Raw genomic sequence first — 18,198 nt, 5'->3', positions numbered from 1 at the left:
GGTTTTATAATTTTATACCAAACAGCTTATTGAAAGTGGGTATCACTCCTTTATCACGCTAATAGTTGCCTGGGGCGTGATTCTTTTCTCTTTGTACTACTCAATATGGTACGCATGGTCCCTTATACTTGAAAAGTCGTTTAATTTTTTAATAATTACGGCTGATGAGAATTCTAGAGAGTCAAAGTGCCTTTCTTGTTAACCCAAAATTGCAAGCCTGACTCATTGCGCTGCAACAGTTACTGTAAAACTATGCGCTTTCGAGATTGAAATAAACGGTGTAATTTAAATCTCGAATGCTAGACAGGAACAAGGAATTACTTATTAATAACATTTTTCGAATGACTATTTTAACAGCACCCATAGCTGCAAACCGACAAATATTGACCAAAGAGTCTTTTTAAAACAGTATTAATTCCTCTCTATAAAGTCTGTAATAATCGTGTACTATTATCACCCGATCAAAAAAAGGTGATATTAATTATGATCCCACTTCATCATTGTTTTAACTGTGCAATGTTTTGAAAATAGAAAAAGCTCTGTGTAATTTATGTGAGTCTCGGCCTGTGTCTCTGCATTTCGTAAACAAAGTACTGGATAATACCCTATTATGGGGGGATGTATGTGGGGTTTGACGCAAAGTAGAATCCTATACAATAATATGTCAGCATATTATGCTAAACTATTTACGAGCATCTGTTTTGAGCAGAAGTCGACATGTCCAAGCTTAACAACCCATAATAAACGATCATTGATTCTTATGACGTTTTGGAGGGCGAGGGGTTTTAAAGAAAATTGCGTGGAAGAGAGAATATCCTTCCTTTCTCGGTGAGATCGATTCCAGCTATCATTGTTATAGAAAAAAAAGAGGGGTTGTCCTAATTTGTTTTTAAGAATTATTGCCGGTTATAATCGCAAGATTCTCGCTGTGTATTATAACATTTAAAATGTTTTCCAAGCCACCACGATAAGAAATAAAAAATACAATTAACATGGAGAACTACGCAGATATGAGGACTTGTCCTTCACCAACACGACTGAAATTGTGTACTGTAGCTACAAACATAGTTAAAATATAAGAATATTGAAAACACCGTGCTTTTTATATTGAATAGTTTTAACTCCTTCTTCGATTTTGAATGATATCGAAAAAACAAGCATTATTTTCTTTTTATTTTCATTTTTATATCACACGGAATTCACTTAAAGAGGAGTAGGGGTTATCTTCATTCATGTTTTAAGAATGCAGGACGCCTTTTCTCTCATGAAATTTTAATGTGTTCATTCAATGAATCGTGCGTCCCTTTTTGTTCAAGTTAATGAAACTATTTACACTTGATGATTCGTGTTCACGAAATAATTTATAACCAAATGATGATACAAAAATAAAGTATAACTGAATGAAATAAAAAAAGAAACCTGTGTAGAGGTTCGATGTGTGTAAAGTAAAAAGTCTATTTAAACTGATAATTACTTCTTTATTGCGAAATAACTGTGTGTCTGTAAGGAACAAAAGAGAATTATTCCTTATTTTTAATTTACCTTTCAGAGTGCGTGCGATTCCCTTTATCATTACAGAGTCCTTTGTTATCTTTACGGCGGATGGCAAGTTTGAGAACGTAAAATATGTTTCTATTTACGCAAAGTAACACTCGAGACACTCATACTGCTACGAAAAGTTGCGATATTTATATATAAATTCTAAGCCGTTACAAGACTGTAAAAAAGCAGTGTGATATATTGGTATGGATCAGACAGGAACAACAAATTAATTATTGATAAGAGTTTTTCAATTGACTACTGTGACTGCAGCTACAAGTCTACAACAACAAATGCTAATGACAGTATTCTTTTTAATAAGTTTTGAATTTCTTACAGCAAAGGTGTTGGATCTTGAAAGGTAAGCCAGTTTTCTTTAACACTAGTGAACACTCGACGAATGGAAAATTGCATTTAAACTATTTGGAACATACAACTTCTTCATTTTGAGAAAACAAAAAGGAGAAAACTTGTCAGAACGAATTCGATGCGATAATCCCTCGTATCTGAAGAAAGCTCAACTTGAAAGCGATTAGTTTTGAGTTTTACAGTCCTTGTATAGGATTTGCTTTTCCCTTTTTGCTGCTGACGGAAAATATGTTAAATTTGACTTGATATTTTTAATTCTCCAACTAACAGCGTAAGGATTATTTTCTAAATCGAAGGATTCAAAACATGAGCTTTACATCACTTTTTTCAAACAATCTGACCAAAAAGGACATTTTAATTCGTATTGGAAATTCTCTGTATTACATCTCGAATTTCACGTCCCAATGCAGCAATGTGAATATAGCCATAGTATTCTTCACAGCTGATAGAAAACCTTTAAATTATGGCAATATTTGCCTGTGAATGAAGAAGTTCAAATGGCGTTTCTTTTTATCTACTTTTTACAACTTTCTACGTCTTCCTTTGTGGCGCAAAGTTGTGGAACACTTTCCTTTCCTTATTTTTACGCGAAAGAGATTTCATCAATATGCCAATTTATAATCTGACTTAAAGTCAAAGCGGGAAAAAAAAAAAAAGCAAGTCAACGTCTAGTAAACTCGCACAGCCACAGAATTTCGAAAAGATACAAAAACTGAAAAGCTTCTTTGATATCAGCTTAGATTTAGAAGGCCTATTCGGTCCACCGTTTTATTGTCTCGCTGTTTAGAAGTGCTGTTTGACAGTATTTTTGTTTTCTGACATTTGTGGCGGTGAAATTGAGTGAGTATCACAAAAAAACGAATTTTTGCCGGAAGGATCGCTTAAGTTTTCCAAAACAAGTAGGAGACTTACAAGGAATCCGGGTCTTAAATAATTGATTACTTTCAACAATTTGTAGACAAAACAAAGCGTATGGACCTGACTAAGATGTAAAACTTCAGCTTCGTCTTTGAATTAGGAAGCTACACTAACATACAGACAAGAATCACCAGCAAAGAAACATTCTTGGAGAAAACGATAGGAAGTAATTTTGTTTGTGCTTAGTTGTGTAGAGTATTTCGTTTACAGAGAGCTATGTCAGTATGGCATGGCTACGCAAAGGTATTTTCTGGTAAAAAAAAAAAACTGTAGGTGTCTCGATGAAACCCAAAAATCATGTCAGAAAATTTGATGACCTTTCTCTGGAAACAAGAGGCTTAAATATTGTAGTAAGAGAGTAAACTTTAATGGAAGATATATTGGCTTAGTCAGGAGAGTTCCTACGAAGGCAGAGGCCCCTTTAATTTTTTTATTTTTCACTTCCATCTATGTCTCCCGCCTTCGCAAAATCTTGAATATTTTTGTGAGAAAAGTTAAAATGTGAAGAAAGATGGGAAGCTCGTTTTACAAGTGCGGGAAAGCTACTGCAAGGACCCAAATCCCAGCATATTGTGAAAAAGGACCCCGGCATTCATTGATAAACTAAGTATTGTATTGCTCCCACGAAGCGACTATACTCGAAACTTCAGTTTTTCAAATTTTCGCTACGGTGCTTTTCGCTTCCTTTACAAACTCATGGTTGATTATTAACTGATTTTTTCCTTTTGCTCGACGATGCAGCAGCGTAAACAAATCTTTCACAAACTGGCAAGCTCCTGTCTTATGCCAAGTTTACACGCAAGCGCTCTTCAGCCGCTTCCTACAAATATCGCGAAGATCATTTGGGTGAAGATAGAATAAAACGGTCGTGTTAGAAATCTGACTCAAGTGTGAAACATATCCTGATTCCCTCTGAAGATTCCAGCCTCTGACACCTAAAGCAGTCCCTGACAGGCTCCGACTACACTTTTTTATATTTCATAAATATTTTTGCAGTTTAAAAATTGTCCGTATTCCATTTGGTAAATGAAGCATATACCTCGTACTTCCCGTTAATCGTGTCAAAAAGGAATTTGTTAGATATTGAACGAAGAAAATTTTTCATGCGCTATGCTAAATTTTCCAATTTGAGTTTCGCGGAAAAATTATTAAGAATTTGTTCATGGTTAGCGTGCGTATATCGAGTTATGGATGCATGCGGGAAGTTTGGAGAGCACGAAAAATGCGTAAGACTAGCTCGAGGCGCAGCCGAGAGCAACTCTAGCTTTTTTAGTGCTCTCCAAACTTCCCAAGTTCATCCATAACTCGATATACACACAGCTAAAAGCACGAGCAAATTCTTTTATAACAGAGCGACAACAGGGATCTGCTCGAAGAAGCCTTTTATTGTGATAGAGTGAAAAATTCTCACAACGCACAAAAAAGTAAACAAACGTCCCTATTGGCTGGTCAAAAACACGCCACATTTTATACTTTGGTTTGAGCGAGAACATTTGATCCAGTCAACCGATAACTGTGAATGAAAAGCTCAGAATTTACGGGGAAAATGGTTTTTGATTTAGATTTTTTGCGGCCTCGATTGTTTTGGTTTTGGTAAATTCCCAATTAATAACTGTGTACTTTATTCCCTAGGTTGAACAAATTTAAAATCAACAATGAAAACGGAAATTTTACCTTTAAATGTTAATCGCCAGTTGGTGACTTTTTTTTTGTTCTCAATGAATGTCTTTCGGCCAAAATTTGCGGCAGCTGGTCTTCTGACAAATTTGCGCAACAAGCAACTTGCGAGTTTTTTTCAGCTTTCGTTTTGTTGCTTGTTGGATCAGGACCTAAAAGGTCAATGTTGATAGAAAAATTGGGCAGTTCTTCGCTGGTTTCTTCCATATTTCAAAGTGAAGGAAAACTGCACTGCAGCCTAACAGGACGGAAACTCTAAGGCCAGGTGAAAAAAATGCTCACGTCATCTTATTTACGCACGGGCGTGCGTAAATAAAAATTTTGTTCTCAGCGGCTCAATAGGACTTATATAGGGTAAGCACGAGCGCATTTTATAATTCCTCATTTATGGAAGTTGATGTAAGTTTTATCACGCGGTACTTAACGTTTTATTTCAATCTTTTTTGTAACCTTACTTGCATGTAAGGATAACCTGAAAATTCTTTATTAATGAGTTCAAAAAGCAATTTCACGATGTCCCCACTTTGCAGCTTGAAAAGTTTAGTAAGTCCGGCTGGTATAATAGAGCGAGCATCAAGAATATAACGAATTTTTGCCGGAAGGATCGTAAAAGTTTTCAAAGACAAGTAGGAGACAACAAGGAATCCGAGTCTTGAATAACTGATTAGTATGAACAATTCTTAAACAAAACAAAGCGTATGGACCTGACTAAAATATAAAATTATGTCATGCAGGACCGCAATTAATTTTGTAGTCCGCAAAAATGAGACGAAGTATTTCGGCTTCTTTTCAAGTTCTATGCCTTGCTTTACTGGAAACTGCAACTCGAAAATCAAGCCCGAGTCTTGAATAACTGATTAGTATGAACAATTCTTAAACAAAACAAAGCGTATGGACCTGACTGAAATATAAAATTATGTCATGCAGGACCGCAATTAATTTTGTAGTCCGCAAAAATGAAACGAAGTATTTCGGCTTCTTTTCAAGTTCTATGCCTTGCTTTACTGGAAACTGCATCTCGAAAATCGAGCCCGAAATCCGACTCAAAATCCTAACTTGAAGGAGCTTTGAGGTTTGCTCACAAGTAGAATTCGAGTTCGTATCACGACCTCCAGCGCAAGCTTTCACACGCGAAGTGAAAACACTTGGTAACGTTATCGATCAGTAGGAATGCTTGCGAGTGTGTTAATCGACCGAACTACATAAGTTGAATAAGTACGCTACGGTTTTTTTTTTTTTTTTTTGAATCATTGGTTCCCGCCCCCTTTTGCTTTTTGTTTTCGGCACCACGTTTCCGTATTACAATTCCATATTATTTGAAATGATCCTCCCCCCCCCCGAAAAAAAAAAAAAGAAAAATTGGATGATGAATAAATTTGGAACTTATTGAACATTTATTTGTTTGTTCATTCAAAGAGGGTATTCTTACGTTAAAAAAATAGCCGAATAGCCGCTATGATGGAAAGGGTATTCTGATAATAGTAATGAAAGGTAGCATCGTGAGGGAATAACATCATTTTCCAGGTTCTCCCATACCATAATCTAACAGAAATACTTAACAGTTATTCCACGAGTACGCATTGGATATGAGCTGGTAGATAGCCAACCAGAGGATTGAAGTTGGCTATAACCATGTCTTACCCAACACACGCGAACCAAAATACTTATTATGCTATATATCCCAGAAGCACTCAGGCATACAAATATGCCAGGACTTCAACTTGGGTGAACCAAAGAGGATATATAACACTTGCTAGAACTTCAAAACCATGTGCGAACCAAAGTACTTATTATGTTATATATCCCAGAAGCACTCAGGCATACAATTATGCCAGGACTTCAACCTGGGTGAACCAAAGAGGATATATAACACTTGCTAGAACTTCAATATCTTGTGCGAACCAAAATACTTATTATGTTATATATCCCAGAAGCACTCAGGCATACAACTATGCCAGGACTTCAACCTGGGTGAACCAAAGAGGATATATTACACTTGCTAGAACTTCAAAACCATGTGCGAACCAAAGTACTTATTATGTTATATATCCCAGAAGCACTCAGGCATACAATTATGCCAGGACTTCAACCTGGGTGAACCAGAGAGGATATATAACACTTGCTAGAACTTCGATACTATGTGCGAACCAAAAGTACTGCTCATGTTATATATCCCAGAAGCACTCAGGCATACAATTATACCAGGACTTCAACCTGGGTGAACCAAAGAGGATATATAACACTCACTAGAACTTCGATTTACCATGTGCGAACCAAAATACTTATTATGTTATATATCCCAGAAGCACTCAGGCATACAACTATGCCAGGACTTCAACCTGGGTGAACCAGAGAGGACATATAACATTTGAGTGTCTCTACTGGTATTCCGAAGAAATCAAAGATTTATGCTGAAAAAGGAAGATCTCGTAACTGAAGCTTAGGCTTAAAAGTTTATGTAACGCAATGATTTCAATCCAGATAATGAACAAGTAGATCTGCTGAAAAAATGAAAAGTGAACCAGACTTTTCTTACTCGTGCATTGTTCTTTGGTAACATTCCTTAGTTACTTTTCATGTGCAACAATATTGTTTACTTTCCTTATCACACTAAGTCAGTCAATTGCTTCCAGGGCTTGCTTCGGGTCTTTTTTTCTCAGCAGCTGTTCTGCGATATCGCTCATCACTTTAGCAACTTCAACATTCTGGTCCACCTGATCGGCGAATAAAGATGCAAGAGGCACCTGGAACTTATCGCAAACATCGCCGATCAAGGTCCACATATCGCTTGTACTGTACTGTCCGGGTTGTCCTTTGCCGGGTCCTGTGTGCCTGAGCTCAGCGTCGATTGACCGCCGTTTTTCACCTCATCTCGAAGGGCCTCTAACTGGGAAAGCACAACTTCAAGTTCAACCTTAAGCTTAAGATTTTCATCTTGACTCTTCTCGATATCCTCTATGGATATGGCTGACCTTGAATCGACTCCAAATACTGTTTGTACAAGGTCATGAATTTTGTCCTTGTTGTTGTCACGTGTGTCAGTCGCTGTTTGGCAATCTTCATTATCTTGGCCAATATTTAGGCTGTTGATGCCATCAACCAACCAACTGTACTTTTCTTCTTCGCCCGCTTTTAGTTTTTGCCGAAGTATCGCAGAAACAACGCCGAAAGAAGAGGCTATGAATACCTCTTCTTTGTGAACTAGTCGTCGATCCAAGTGCCCGCCATTTTTAAGATTCGAGAGTTGCACTGTGTTAAATTCTTTTGGAAAGCTTGACACCAAAGGGCTACTCGACATGAATTTTCCTACAGGAATGCCGCATATTTTGGAATTCAGGAGATACCAGTCCCTCGAATCGCTCGTGGAGCGCAGCAATTCAGCTCTTCGAATATCGAAGGCATCCATGCCGCACAGCACCTGATCGAAATGAGAACAAATTTCCCGCTCTTGCGAGTAATGTCTGAAATTCAACCTCAAGAAAAGTCAAAAGAAAAATCCAGCCCCTCAAAATAAACAGGATTGACGCCATTGGAGGTTGTACACAACGGTGTTAAGGAAATCACCGAACGCTCCCCTGTTGAAACCACAAATCGAAAGCGATGATAGCTACTGAGCCGGATCATGACGTCACACCATAGCAACCAAACCCCACGAATTTTTTAACATCCGGTTTGCTCTGGCTCGTCATGCTGAAAACCACAGTGATGTGATGAAAGTGTCCTAATAAAAGATTATGATTAAGTTTTGAGTCTTAAATAATTGATATCATCAGCTTTGGAGAAAGAGTCAGGCTTAAAGACGCGGACAAATTTGAAATTCTCGCACTTCTCATTAATAAATATTTTAAAAGGAATTTGTCAGATATTGGATCACTTTATTGGCAAGCCAACGATCCAATTGAAAAGTATCAACTCGAACAGCTGAAAATTTTTCATGCGCTATGCTAAACTCACTTAGTTGAGTTTTGCGGAAAAATTTCTCCGTTATGAAAGTTTGTATTAGGTTTTCCCACTCGGTACTCAACTTTTTATTTCAACTTTTTTGGAACCCCAGTTACATGCACTGATAAGTTGAAAATTCCATATGAATATGTTCAAAACGCAATATCTTGGTGTCCCCACTTTACACCTTGAAATGTTTTAGTAACTTCGGCCACTGTAATTGAGTGAGTAGCACAAAAAAAAACGATTTTTTGCCGGAAGGATCGCAAAAGTTTTCAAAAACAAGTAGGAGACTAACAAGGAATCCGAGTCTTGAATAATTGATTAGTTTAAACAATTCTTAAACAAAACAAAGCGTATGGACCTGACTAAGATATGGAAATTCAGCTTAGTCGTTGAATTAGAGAGCTACACTAACATACAGACAAGAATCGCCAGCATAGAAACATTTCCAGAGAAAACGATAGGGATATGTATAGGCTTAGTTCCAAAGTATCCCAGTTACAGGTAGAGCTATCTCAGAATGGCATGGCTACGCAGAGGTATTTTCTGGTAAAGGAAAAAAACTATCGATGTCTCGATGAAACCCAGAAATCATGTCAGAAAATTTGAATGCAGTTTGAAAATTATCCTTATTCCTTTTGGTAAATGAAGCAACCAGGTCCACCCAAGGGCACTAGAGTTTTCACATTCCACTCAACTGTCTACATTACACTGTTTACGTTTGTTTTCTCACTCGGTATTCAACTTTCTATTTCACTCTCTTTTGTAGCTCCAGTTGCATGCACCGATAATTTGAAAATTGGTTCAAAAGGCAATTTCTTGATGTCCCCACTTTGTAACTTAAAAAGTTTAGTAACTCCGGCCGGTATAATTGAGTGAGTATCAGAAATAAAGCGAATTTCTGCCGGAAGGATCGCAAAAGTTTTCAAAAACAAGTAAGAGAATAACAAGGAGTCCGAGTCTTGAATAATTGATTAGGTTAAACAATTCTTAAACCCCACTAACATGTAAGGATGAATTGAAAATTCTTGAATAATGTATTCAAAAAGCAATTTCTCGATGTCATCACTTTGCAGCTTGAAGAATTTAGTAACTCCGCCTGGTATAATTGAGTGAGTATCAGAAATAAAAGAGTTTTTGCCGGAAGGATCGCACAAGTTTTCAAAAAAAAGTTGGAGACTAACAAGGAGTTCGAGTCTTGAATAATTGACTAGTATAAACAATTCTTAAACAAACCAAAGCGTATGGACCTGACGAACATATAAAATTATGTCATGCAGGACAGCAAATAATTTTGTAGCCCGCAAAAATTAAACGAACTATTTCGGCATCTTTTCAAGTTCTATGCCTTGCCTTACTAGTAACTCCAACTCGAAAATCCAGCGCGAAATCCGACTCAAAATTCTAACTCGAAGGAGTGTTTGCTCAAAAGTAGAACTTTGACTTCGTATCACGACCTCCAGTCGCCAACAATCGGTTTTCGATCGCTGTTCAAGCGACAGCTCGATAAAGGAGAAACTCCAAATCCTAACTCGTTAACAGCTCCCTACTAACTATCCTAACTGATACAGCTCTAACCAGCTTTTCACCATTATTCATTTAATATTCCATTTCCTGATCAGAATGCAAGTCAAGCTAATGGTTAAAAACCACAAATATTGAATGACTAAATAAGTTTTGGCAGTGCACAGATATCTGCTTTCCTGAAATTTGAGGTCTAGTTTGGCAAATATATGACTTTTCTCTACACGCAATTCGTAAAAAATAAAGTAAAAATTTCAAACATAGAAGCATGCATGTTGATCGTAAACTCACGAAAAACCAGTCTACAGATTAAAAAGAAGTTTAGGGTAAGTTTTAGCCCAGCAGATTTTTTGCTTTTTTCTTTTCAGGGAAGGTTTTTTCCTAAACATGCGTCGAGAGGAAATCGTCAAAAAGGTCTTGTATGTAGTAAAGCTGTTGATCATGAGCCTACTGTTATGCTGTACAGCTACACAGCAATGGGAGGCTACGGGCCAGCCGGAAGTTTCCAAATTTGGTATGATGTTACAACGCCACATTTTCAAGACGATCGCGGGGGCTGGTCTTTCAGATGTGTGCTTGCGGGAATGCTATACCGACGTCAGATGTCAAAGTTTCAACTATGTCTTTACGCAAGACATTTGTGAGCTGAGCAACCGAACCAAGGAGGCCAGACCAGAGGATTATGTTCCGAACCCTGAGAGGTTTTACTTTAAGCGAGATTACAAAAGAGGTTTGTACATTTTTTTTGTCTTCTTCCCTTTAAAGACATTTTCAGAGCAAAAAATTTCACCCAAATTTTTAAGGAAATTTTAGAAATTTAAGTAATTGCCTCGCATCACCTCCCTTCTTGCCTAAGTCAAGTCGCCCTCAATATGAGTATATTTGCCCTCAAGACGAATATCAAGTCTTGCTTACCTGAATTGCTATGCTAATAATTGCCTTTTTATTCCAGTTCCTCTCGGCTCCATTCCTGAGCTGCCTGCGGAGACTTGCCAGGAAATCAAAATGAGCGAAGGAGGAGAAGCGATCAGCGGCAAATACTGGTTTCACTCAATTGTACCCAAGAGAACTTTTCTGGCTCCTTGTGACATGAAAACTGAAGGTGAATTCAAGTGTTTATCAATTCTTCTACAGACAAAAAACGGTTCACCACTAATAAACGCGTTGACAGAGATGTTGTGGGTAGACTGCGACCCCCCTTGCCCCCCCCCCCTCCAAAAAAAAAAATGCCACCAGAATGCCATCATTTCTCTCACACCGATCGATTTGAGATCAGATCAAACAGAATTGGAAACTTTCCTCTCTGACACATTTAGCTAATTGTTCAATAGCAATCCGATAAAACAACTTTATGGTGACGAAATTTAACGAATAGGGGAGGGGAAATTTTGCTTCCTTTAGGGGTCGTAAAAAGTAAATTTTGGCTTTCACCGGAAGACATGTGAGAAGCATTTGGTCTGATGAATACACGAACGAGTCCTAACTCATCAAAATACCTCCTTTTGCTTTTAAACCGACCGCAAACAATGTGGTTTTTTTTTTTAAGACGTGGACGAATGTAATTCCACAATTTCCGTGTGTGACGTCAACGCCGAGTCCGAAAACACCATCGGTTCTCACAGTTGCTCGTGCAAAGTGTGTCGGTTAGTTAGTGAAATGACTTTCACTATTGCCTAAAACAATTTTATTTTAAAACAAAGAAAAACCAGAACAATCCCGGCTTAAGCTAGACACTCGATTAAAAAAAAATTGCTTTAATGACCGATTGGAATTATACCCCAAACGATGTCACGTTCAATTGCTTATACGGTGAGACTCTTTCGCCAATAACCGTCATTTTCGATTGACTCTTGCTCTTTCAGATGTCGACGAATGTGCCAATAAATCGCATGACTGTGACGTCAATGCCTACTGCAACAATACCGTTGGTTCCTATCGATGCATCTGTAATGCCTGGTACCAGGGAAACGGAAAAAGCTGCTATTTTCGTAAGTTTAACTAACAATAAGACACTAGCGACCTCAGTATGTTATGATACTCGCATTTCGCATTCTCTATTTTTCTTTATCATCATATGAAGCTTATTTTGGAAATTAGTTCTCGAAAATACATATTTTTGAAACATGAGTCGGTCCTGAATCGAGACCAAGGTGGAATTCGTCCTAACAACGGGCTACATTATAACCCTTTACTCCCTAGCATCAGTACAGATATTCTCCACACTGTTCCGTATGGTAATGCCGAGGGGAATTTTCTTCACAATCAAGAGCTTCATAACTTGGTGATTATTTCCCATCCCCTCTTAGGGGTTAAAGGGTTGAACTGATACGTCTCACTTGGCGCCTAACTGACCACCCCCCCCCACCCCCCTTAAAAAAGAAACAATATCATTGATCTTGGAAGTTTGTTGCTTACAACTATGTCGAACTTTCTATCTTGATCAACCTTAATTCTTCTTTTTTCATTATTATCATGTTTTTATCTCGTGGTTTCCTTTCATTCTAAAAGAGCATTGATTGGTGCAAATAACGAGGCGAGATATGATTACGTGTACTAGGTTTAGAAATCTGGAATGTCACTCAAACACGCTTTCATGGCTTTATCGCGTTAACACGTCTGAAAGGGAGAAAACGTTTCCATGGGTGCACTTCCCAGTTCACACGTGTTGTGCCTTAGATCGACGTGCGTCACACAACGATTGTCACGCTGTTATTCGTAAAAACGAAAAAAGCGAAATGTAGACATTACCACCACCAAGATAACGAAAGCAATATGATGCCAAACTTTCAGGTAGGACAATCTTTACCTTTTCTCCCTTTTTCGGTTATTCGTATAGGTGGCCTTAATAATTCCGTTATTCTTACCAGCCTCGACTACAACAACTACACAGGTAAGCTGCTTTCTTACCTAGAGCCAGTCTTCCTGAGTTCAGAGCAAAGCAGGTTTGTGAAGTGTTGGCACGCTAAGACTGACGGCTGGGCGGCATCGACATTCCACAGCAACTGCGATGGGAGGGGACCAACAGTGACAATCATCAGAGTGAACGATTACATATTTGGTGGATATACTGATGTGTCCTGGAGCGGAGGTAGGTATATCAAATTTTTTAAGAGGGGACAAGACAATTTTATAGAATCAACTATCGTCCCTTTAGGGATTTAAGGGGGGTGGGGAGGAGGTGCTGGAGGAAGTTTTGAGCGATGCTCCTCTGATAAGAGCTCTAAGCCTTTATTATTTCATATTTTTTAATTTTTGTTCATCAAGATTTCTGCATACCTATATCGTCTATAGAAATGTTTCCTATTTGATAAACCCTCAAGTCTTCCATGATTTTTTTGGTACTCGTTTCTATACCAAAACTACTAAAATATCTCCCTCCCTTTCACAAATCTCTAGTCTGAGATAAAACTGAATTCCCCCCCTCCTTCCTCAGGGGGTCGTGTTTTATTACAACTTTTTAATGTACAACTACGTTGTTCTTCTATTTCAGCTAGTTCTTGTGCGGGTTTTTCTTACGCCAGTAAAGCTTTCATCTTCTCTCTCTATAACGTCAAAGGATATAATCCCGTTAAGTTGATACAATACCGAAATCAGGAATATGCAATATACAGATGTAATACGCGTGGACCCACCTTTGGCAGGGGGTGTGGTCATGATATCTACATATCCGAGGACTCCGGAAACAACCAAAAATCCTACACCAAATGCGGTTGCACGTACACGACACCCTCAGGATACTCAGATGGTAACTGTGGTTTTTTTACAGGGGAGTCTAATTTCTCCCCAACGGACGTCGAAGTATTCTATGAAGCAGGTAATTAAGAAAAACACCTATTTTCGAGGATAAATACTTAGTGTGGCCTGTAGCAAAATCAGATCGTATATTGTAAAAAACTTTCTAAGAAAGATGTGTTGCTAGAGTACGGATAGCTTACTTTTTGTCATTTCAAAGGAATGTGTAAGCTTATAAAGTCTCTTTTGCAGCATTTATTTATGTTCGTCACACATCACATTGGGTGACGAGCCCGAGAGGACTTGCCTGAGTTGCCGCGGGGGTTTGTGGGTATTATATGAAAACGAAGTTGGTGGGGCCACCTGAAAGAACGCCTGAGCTAACACACAAATTTCAGCCATGCTTTGATGCTACTCTGGCTTCAATGATTCAATGAATATAACCGAGATGTCACAATGCATAGACCCAACGTTTGGACACTCCGGTGTAGTGCTTTCATAATAACCCCTGATGAGGGTCTCATTGTCCGGCTAGTTGCTTTGAGAACTTTGAAACAAATTTCATTCTCTCTGCCACCTAAAATGACACCTGATAGACAGGCAAGGAATTTTCTAACTTGTCGCATCAGTAATGTTAGATTATTACATCTAGCGGGCCAAACGAGTGGTGATGAAATTATCTACTTATGATTCAAAGGCGACACAACAAATCAAAGCTTTTGTTCCATTCAATTGGCCAACTGTAATTTTTCCTCTACTTTTCCCACTCCAGGCCTTGGTTTGTCATTAAAAACTATGCTTTCTAAGTGAGTATTAAGTAAGTATTGTAACAATAGAGTTAGAGTTAGTGCCTCCTCACACAAGGCCCGGTCAACAGAACTTGCTCTGTATTCTCGCAGGCTTAGTTGCTAATTTTCTTATTTGAAAAAGCGCTTTGATTGAAGAAAAATCCATAGTTTATTGTACCAATAAACACTAAGTTTTAGTTACAAAAGCAACAGACTGCACTTTCTATTCGTTTACTAGGGTAATAAACTACGCCGTATGTTAGTAGAACACTCAAAACGTTCGTAGATTATGGCAGTGAAAGAGTGATTAACAAGCTTTTCTTTGTTCTTCCAACATCCTGTGTGGTTTGTTGAGCCAATGAACCGATAGAAAGAGAATTCTATTTTAAAAAGACAGTGCATTTTAGGCTGGCAAGGTTTAGGGCGCCTCCATTGAGTAAACTCTACAATTGGAGCATCATGCTGTAAGTGAGAAAATATTAGGCTGTAGAGCATTCGAAATAACAGATTTTAGAAAACACCCGAGTTGTAAGCCCTTTCCCTATTGTGTATGAGGAATTTGGGGCGCGCAGCGCCGTCGCACGCGCTTTAATTTGCGTCGCACGTGCATTTTATTATCGTCGCACTTGCATTTCATTTGCATCGCACGTATATTTCATTGGCGTCGCACGTGCGTTTTCAGTTGCATTGCACCTGTGACCAGGCTCTACTTTAGTAGTACCTCTCTCCGCCCAGGGGTAGCAATGGCTACCTGCAAAATGTAGGAGTTCAAAGAAATGTGACGAAAGGTTTAGGGTTTACATGTCCCTTGGGTTTACATGTACCTGCCAAATATCAGCATCCGGTCAGCGGTCAAGAGAGAAGTGGTAGTACCCCTGGTGCCGTCATGTTATTACACCGGGAAATTTTGCTACACGATTGACCTTAACTTAGATTTTGTTATATGGGCACATTTTAATCATTAATCAATAATTTTTAGTGTTAAAGTATATATATTGTTGTAGCTTGGGTGTTGCACAGCAAGATGGCGAAAGTTTTGCTTCACAAAAGTTAAACACTCGCTTTCAGTGATACGTTCCTACAAGAATTATCGAAAAGAGAAAATTGCTTCTCTCCACTGAAGACTACCACAGAGGCATCAGTGCAATATGAGAGGTAATCACGGCCAATATTCTCTTTCAAATTCTGTCATAAAGAGCCAAAAGTTTCCTTTCCTTTAAATCAGAAATGAAATTGAGCCAGCGGAAGAGAATTTAAGAACGCAAAGGAATTTAGTTGACACTGCAAGTCACTAATCAGATCCGCAATTGAACAAGAGAACAGCATTTGAATTATGAGAACACTTCTCTCTTTTTCTGCGTCGCCACGAGCCAAAAGTGATTTTTGGCTAGACTACCCGTTCTTGGATATTTCAGTATGTCTGTAAACACCAGAATGCCAAATGCCAAACTGATGTGTCCTAAACCCTTTTCATGGGCAAAAAATGAAAGAAAATTATTTTTCGACGGGAGAATGGAAGTCGAGAGGACCGCTCTTAGCGAAAGCGGTACTTGAGCAACTTCCCCGGGCCTCACTCGGTTACCCGTGATCGTGTCACGTCCCCAGGCCGGATCGGAATAGAAATTGAACAGCGGAATGATCACATATGTTAATTTCTGTCTTGTTACTTCAATTCTGTCTCATGTCTCAGTTTCTGTTCTCATGATTTAAATGTTGTTCCCTTGATCCAATTTTGGTTCTGATCGGTGACTAAATTCCTTTGCTTTGTGTTCTTAATTCTTAAATTCTCTTTTATAGATTTTCTCTCATTTTTTGCCTAGGAAAAGGGTTTAGGACGCATCAGTTTTAAAAAATAGTTTGGTTGGTCTCCAAAGATTAAGTAATAAAATTTGACATTTTGGTGATTACAGAGAGACTGAATTATCCAAAAACGGGTAGTCTAGCCATAAATCAGTTTTAGCTTGTGGCGACGCAAAAAAAGAGAAGTGTTCTCATGATTTAAATGTTGTTCTCTTGGTTCAGTTGTGGTTCTGATCAGTGATTCTCAGCGTCAACTAAATTCCTTTGCGTTTTGTTCTTAATTCTTAAATTCTCTTCTGCCGGTTTAGTTTCAGTTCCGATGAGAAGAAATGGAAATCGTTGGTTCTTTATAACAGAATTTAAAAGAAAATATTGGCGATTATCACCCCTCATGGTACAAAGTCGTGGTTCCATTTCATTTACCATAATCAGAATCAAAAGGAAATAAGAACATAACTGTGCAACCTAATATCAAGAACATGTCGCTCAAGGTTCAACTTCTTTTTTAATCCTATGTAGTCATTAGGCTTGACTAGTCTGGTAGATTTTAGCCTGTTAGAGGTGCGGCTAAAATCTTTAAACCTTTTTATCCTAAAGTCAGGGAATATTAAAAAACAGTATGTAGTTTTAAGGGGGTTTAGAGGTGGATATAGACATGAAAAGTCGATTCTAGTCTCTAAGACAGTAAAGACGAGCGAAAGGGCGAGCAAACCACAAACGGCGGTTATTGTTCTCAGGAAAACGGCTGACCGCCGTTTTTTGGTTGGCGATTCCAGACATACTGAAAGCCTGCTACAGGCTGAGAGATAAGGAGATTTGACATTTGCGTTTAGCCTTAAGCTAGCCCCGATATTAAAAATATCTAAACTTGCTAGCAAACTTGCCATTTTCAGTTTGTATAAAAACACTTTGTCGGACGGTTGACTCTTTTGACAGAGATGTGGTTATGCCATCCAGGAAGGAGGCCTTTTAACAAGGCCTCTAATGAAATTTCGACCTCACTTGTTCTTGATTTATCAAGCACGTCGGTCGATATCGAGTTGTACAAAGAAATGGTCAAATATAATTTAAAACTTATTTGAACACAAAGTTTATATCTGATCATGATCATCATCAGAAATCAACTGTAATCCTTTGAATGTAAATAAAAAAGGTTCATCACTCGTTTATTTTCACTGTATTTCATTTCACCGTATTAAGATAACCTTCGGTCTCAGTTTTCAACGACTGATTAATGCACAACAGTATTAGATCGATGAACCCAAAGTAAAATGTTCGCATGTACACATCACGCGCCAGATCCAACGAGTAGTTCCCGTTGCTGGGCTTTTCCCGCGCTTACTTACTGCTTTGTTCTTTCCCTCTCTTTTTCCCAATTTCACCCATTCAATGTTTCCAAGCGCCAATCAGTAGCTGTATACTTTCCCATGTTCCTAACTTATCAGCTATTCCTTAGTGTAACTGCTTCCGTTGAAGCTAAGTGTTACCGCTTCCGAGAAAAACTGCGAAATATTTTTTGGTTAGGTTGACGCCCCCGTGATTAGTTCTCTTTAGGCAGAAAATTATAGAAAGCGTTTCAGTTCAAGATAAGACCCCGTGTGATCAAGATCGTTTTGAATAGAAGACGAGTTAGACTGTAATCCTCGATAAAGTAATCAAGACCCGCGAACGTTGGTAAGCAATAACTTGTTTTGTGATTATGTTATCTAGCTCGTAGTCGTTACACAAAGTAGAATTTATCGCTCGTTTTTTACCTTTCCTTTGATTTCTTTAATTGCCACGTGCTCGTTTCCAAAATCGAGATTATTCTTAAGCTATGATCATAATAATTAGGTAATTTCTTTACGTAATAATTTCTGTTGACCGCTTTGATATAATAACGCCCCAAGGAATAGGAAAAGGAATA

General features: G+C 38.3%; 1 protein-coding gene across 1 annotated transcript in view; it reads left to right on the top strand.

Moving 5' to 3' along the window:
- The window catches only part of LOC131791917 (uncharacterized), a 64,936-nt gene extending 51,142 nt beyond the window's left edge, over positions 1–13,794 (top strand). The window contains exons 2-5 of the mRNA XM_066160614.1: positions 10,341–10,702; positions 10,925–11,074; positions 12,809–13,060; positions 13,463–13,794. Of these exons, the coding sequence (XP_066016711.1) occupies positions 10,360–10,702; positions 10,925–11,074; positions 12,809–13,060; positions 13,463–13,794 (1,077 nt within the window). The 5' untranslated portion in view covers positions 10,341–10,359. The remainder of the gene's footprint in view (positions 1–10,340; positions 10,703–10,924; positions 11,075–12,808; positions 13,061–13,462) is intronic.
- The last annotated feature ends 4,404 nt before the right edge of the window (positions 13,795–18,198 follow it).

Source organism: Pocillopora verrucosa, chromosome 13 (genome assembly GCF_036669915.1).
Source record: "Pocillopora verrucosa isolate sample1 chromosome 13, ASM3666991v2, whole genome shotgun sequence".
Taxonomy (NCBI): Eukaryota; Metazoa; Cnidaria; class Anthozoa; order Scleractinia; family Pocilloporidae; genus Pocillopora; species Pocillopora verrucosa.
Note: the sequence above shows the minus strand (reverse complement) of the source record. Positions and strands in the feature narration are given on the sequence as shown.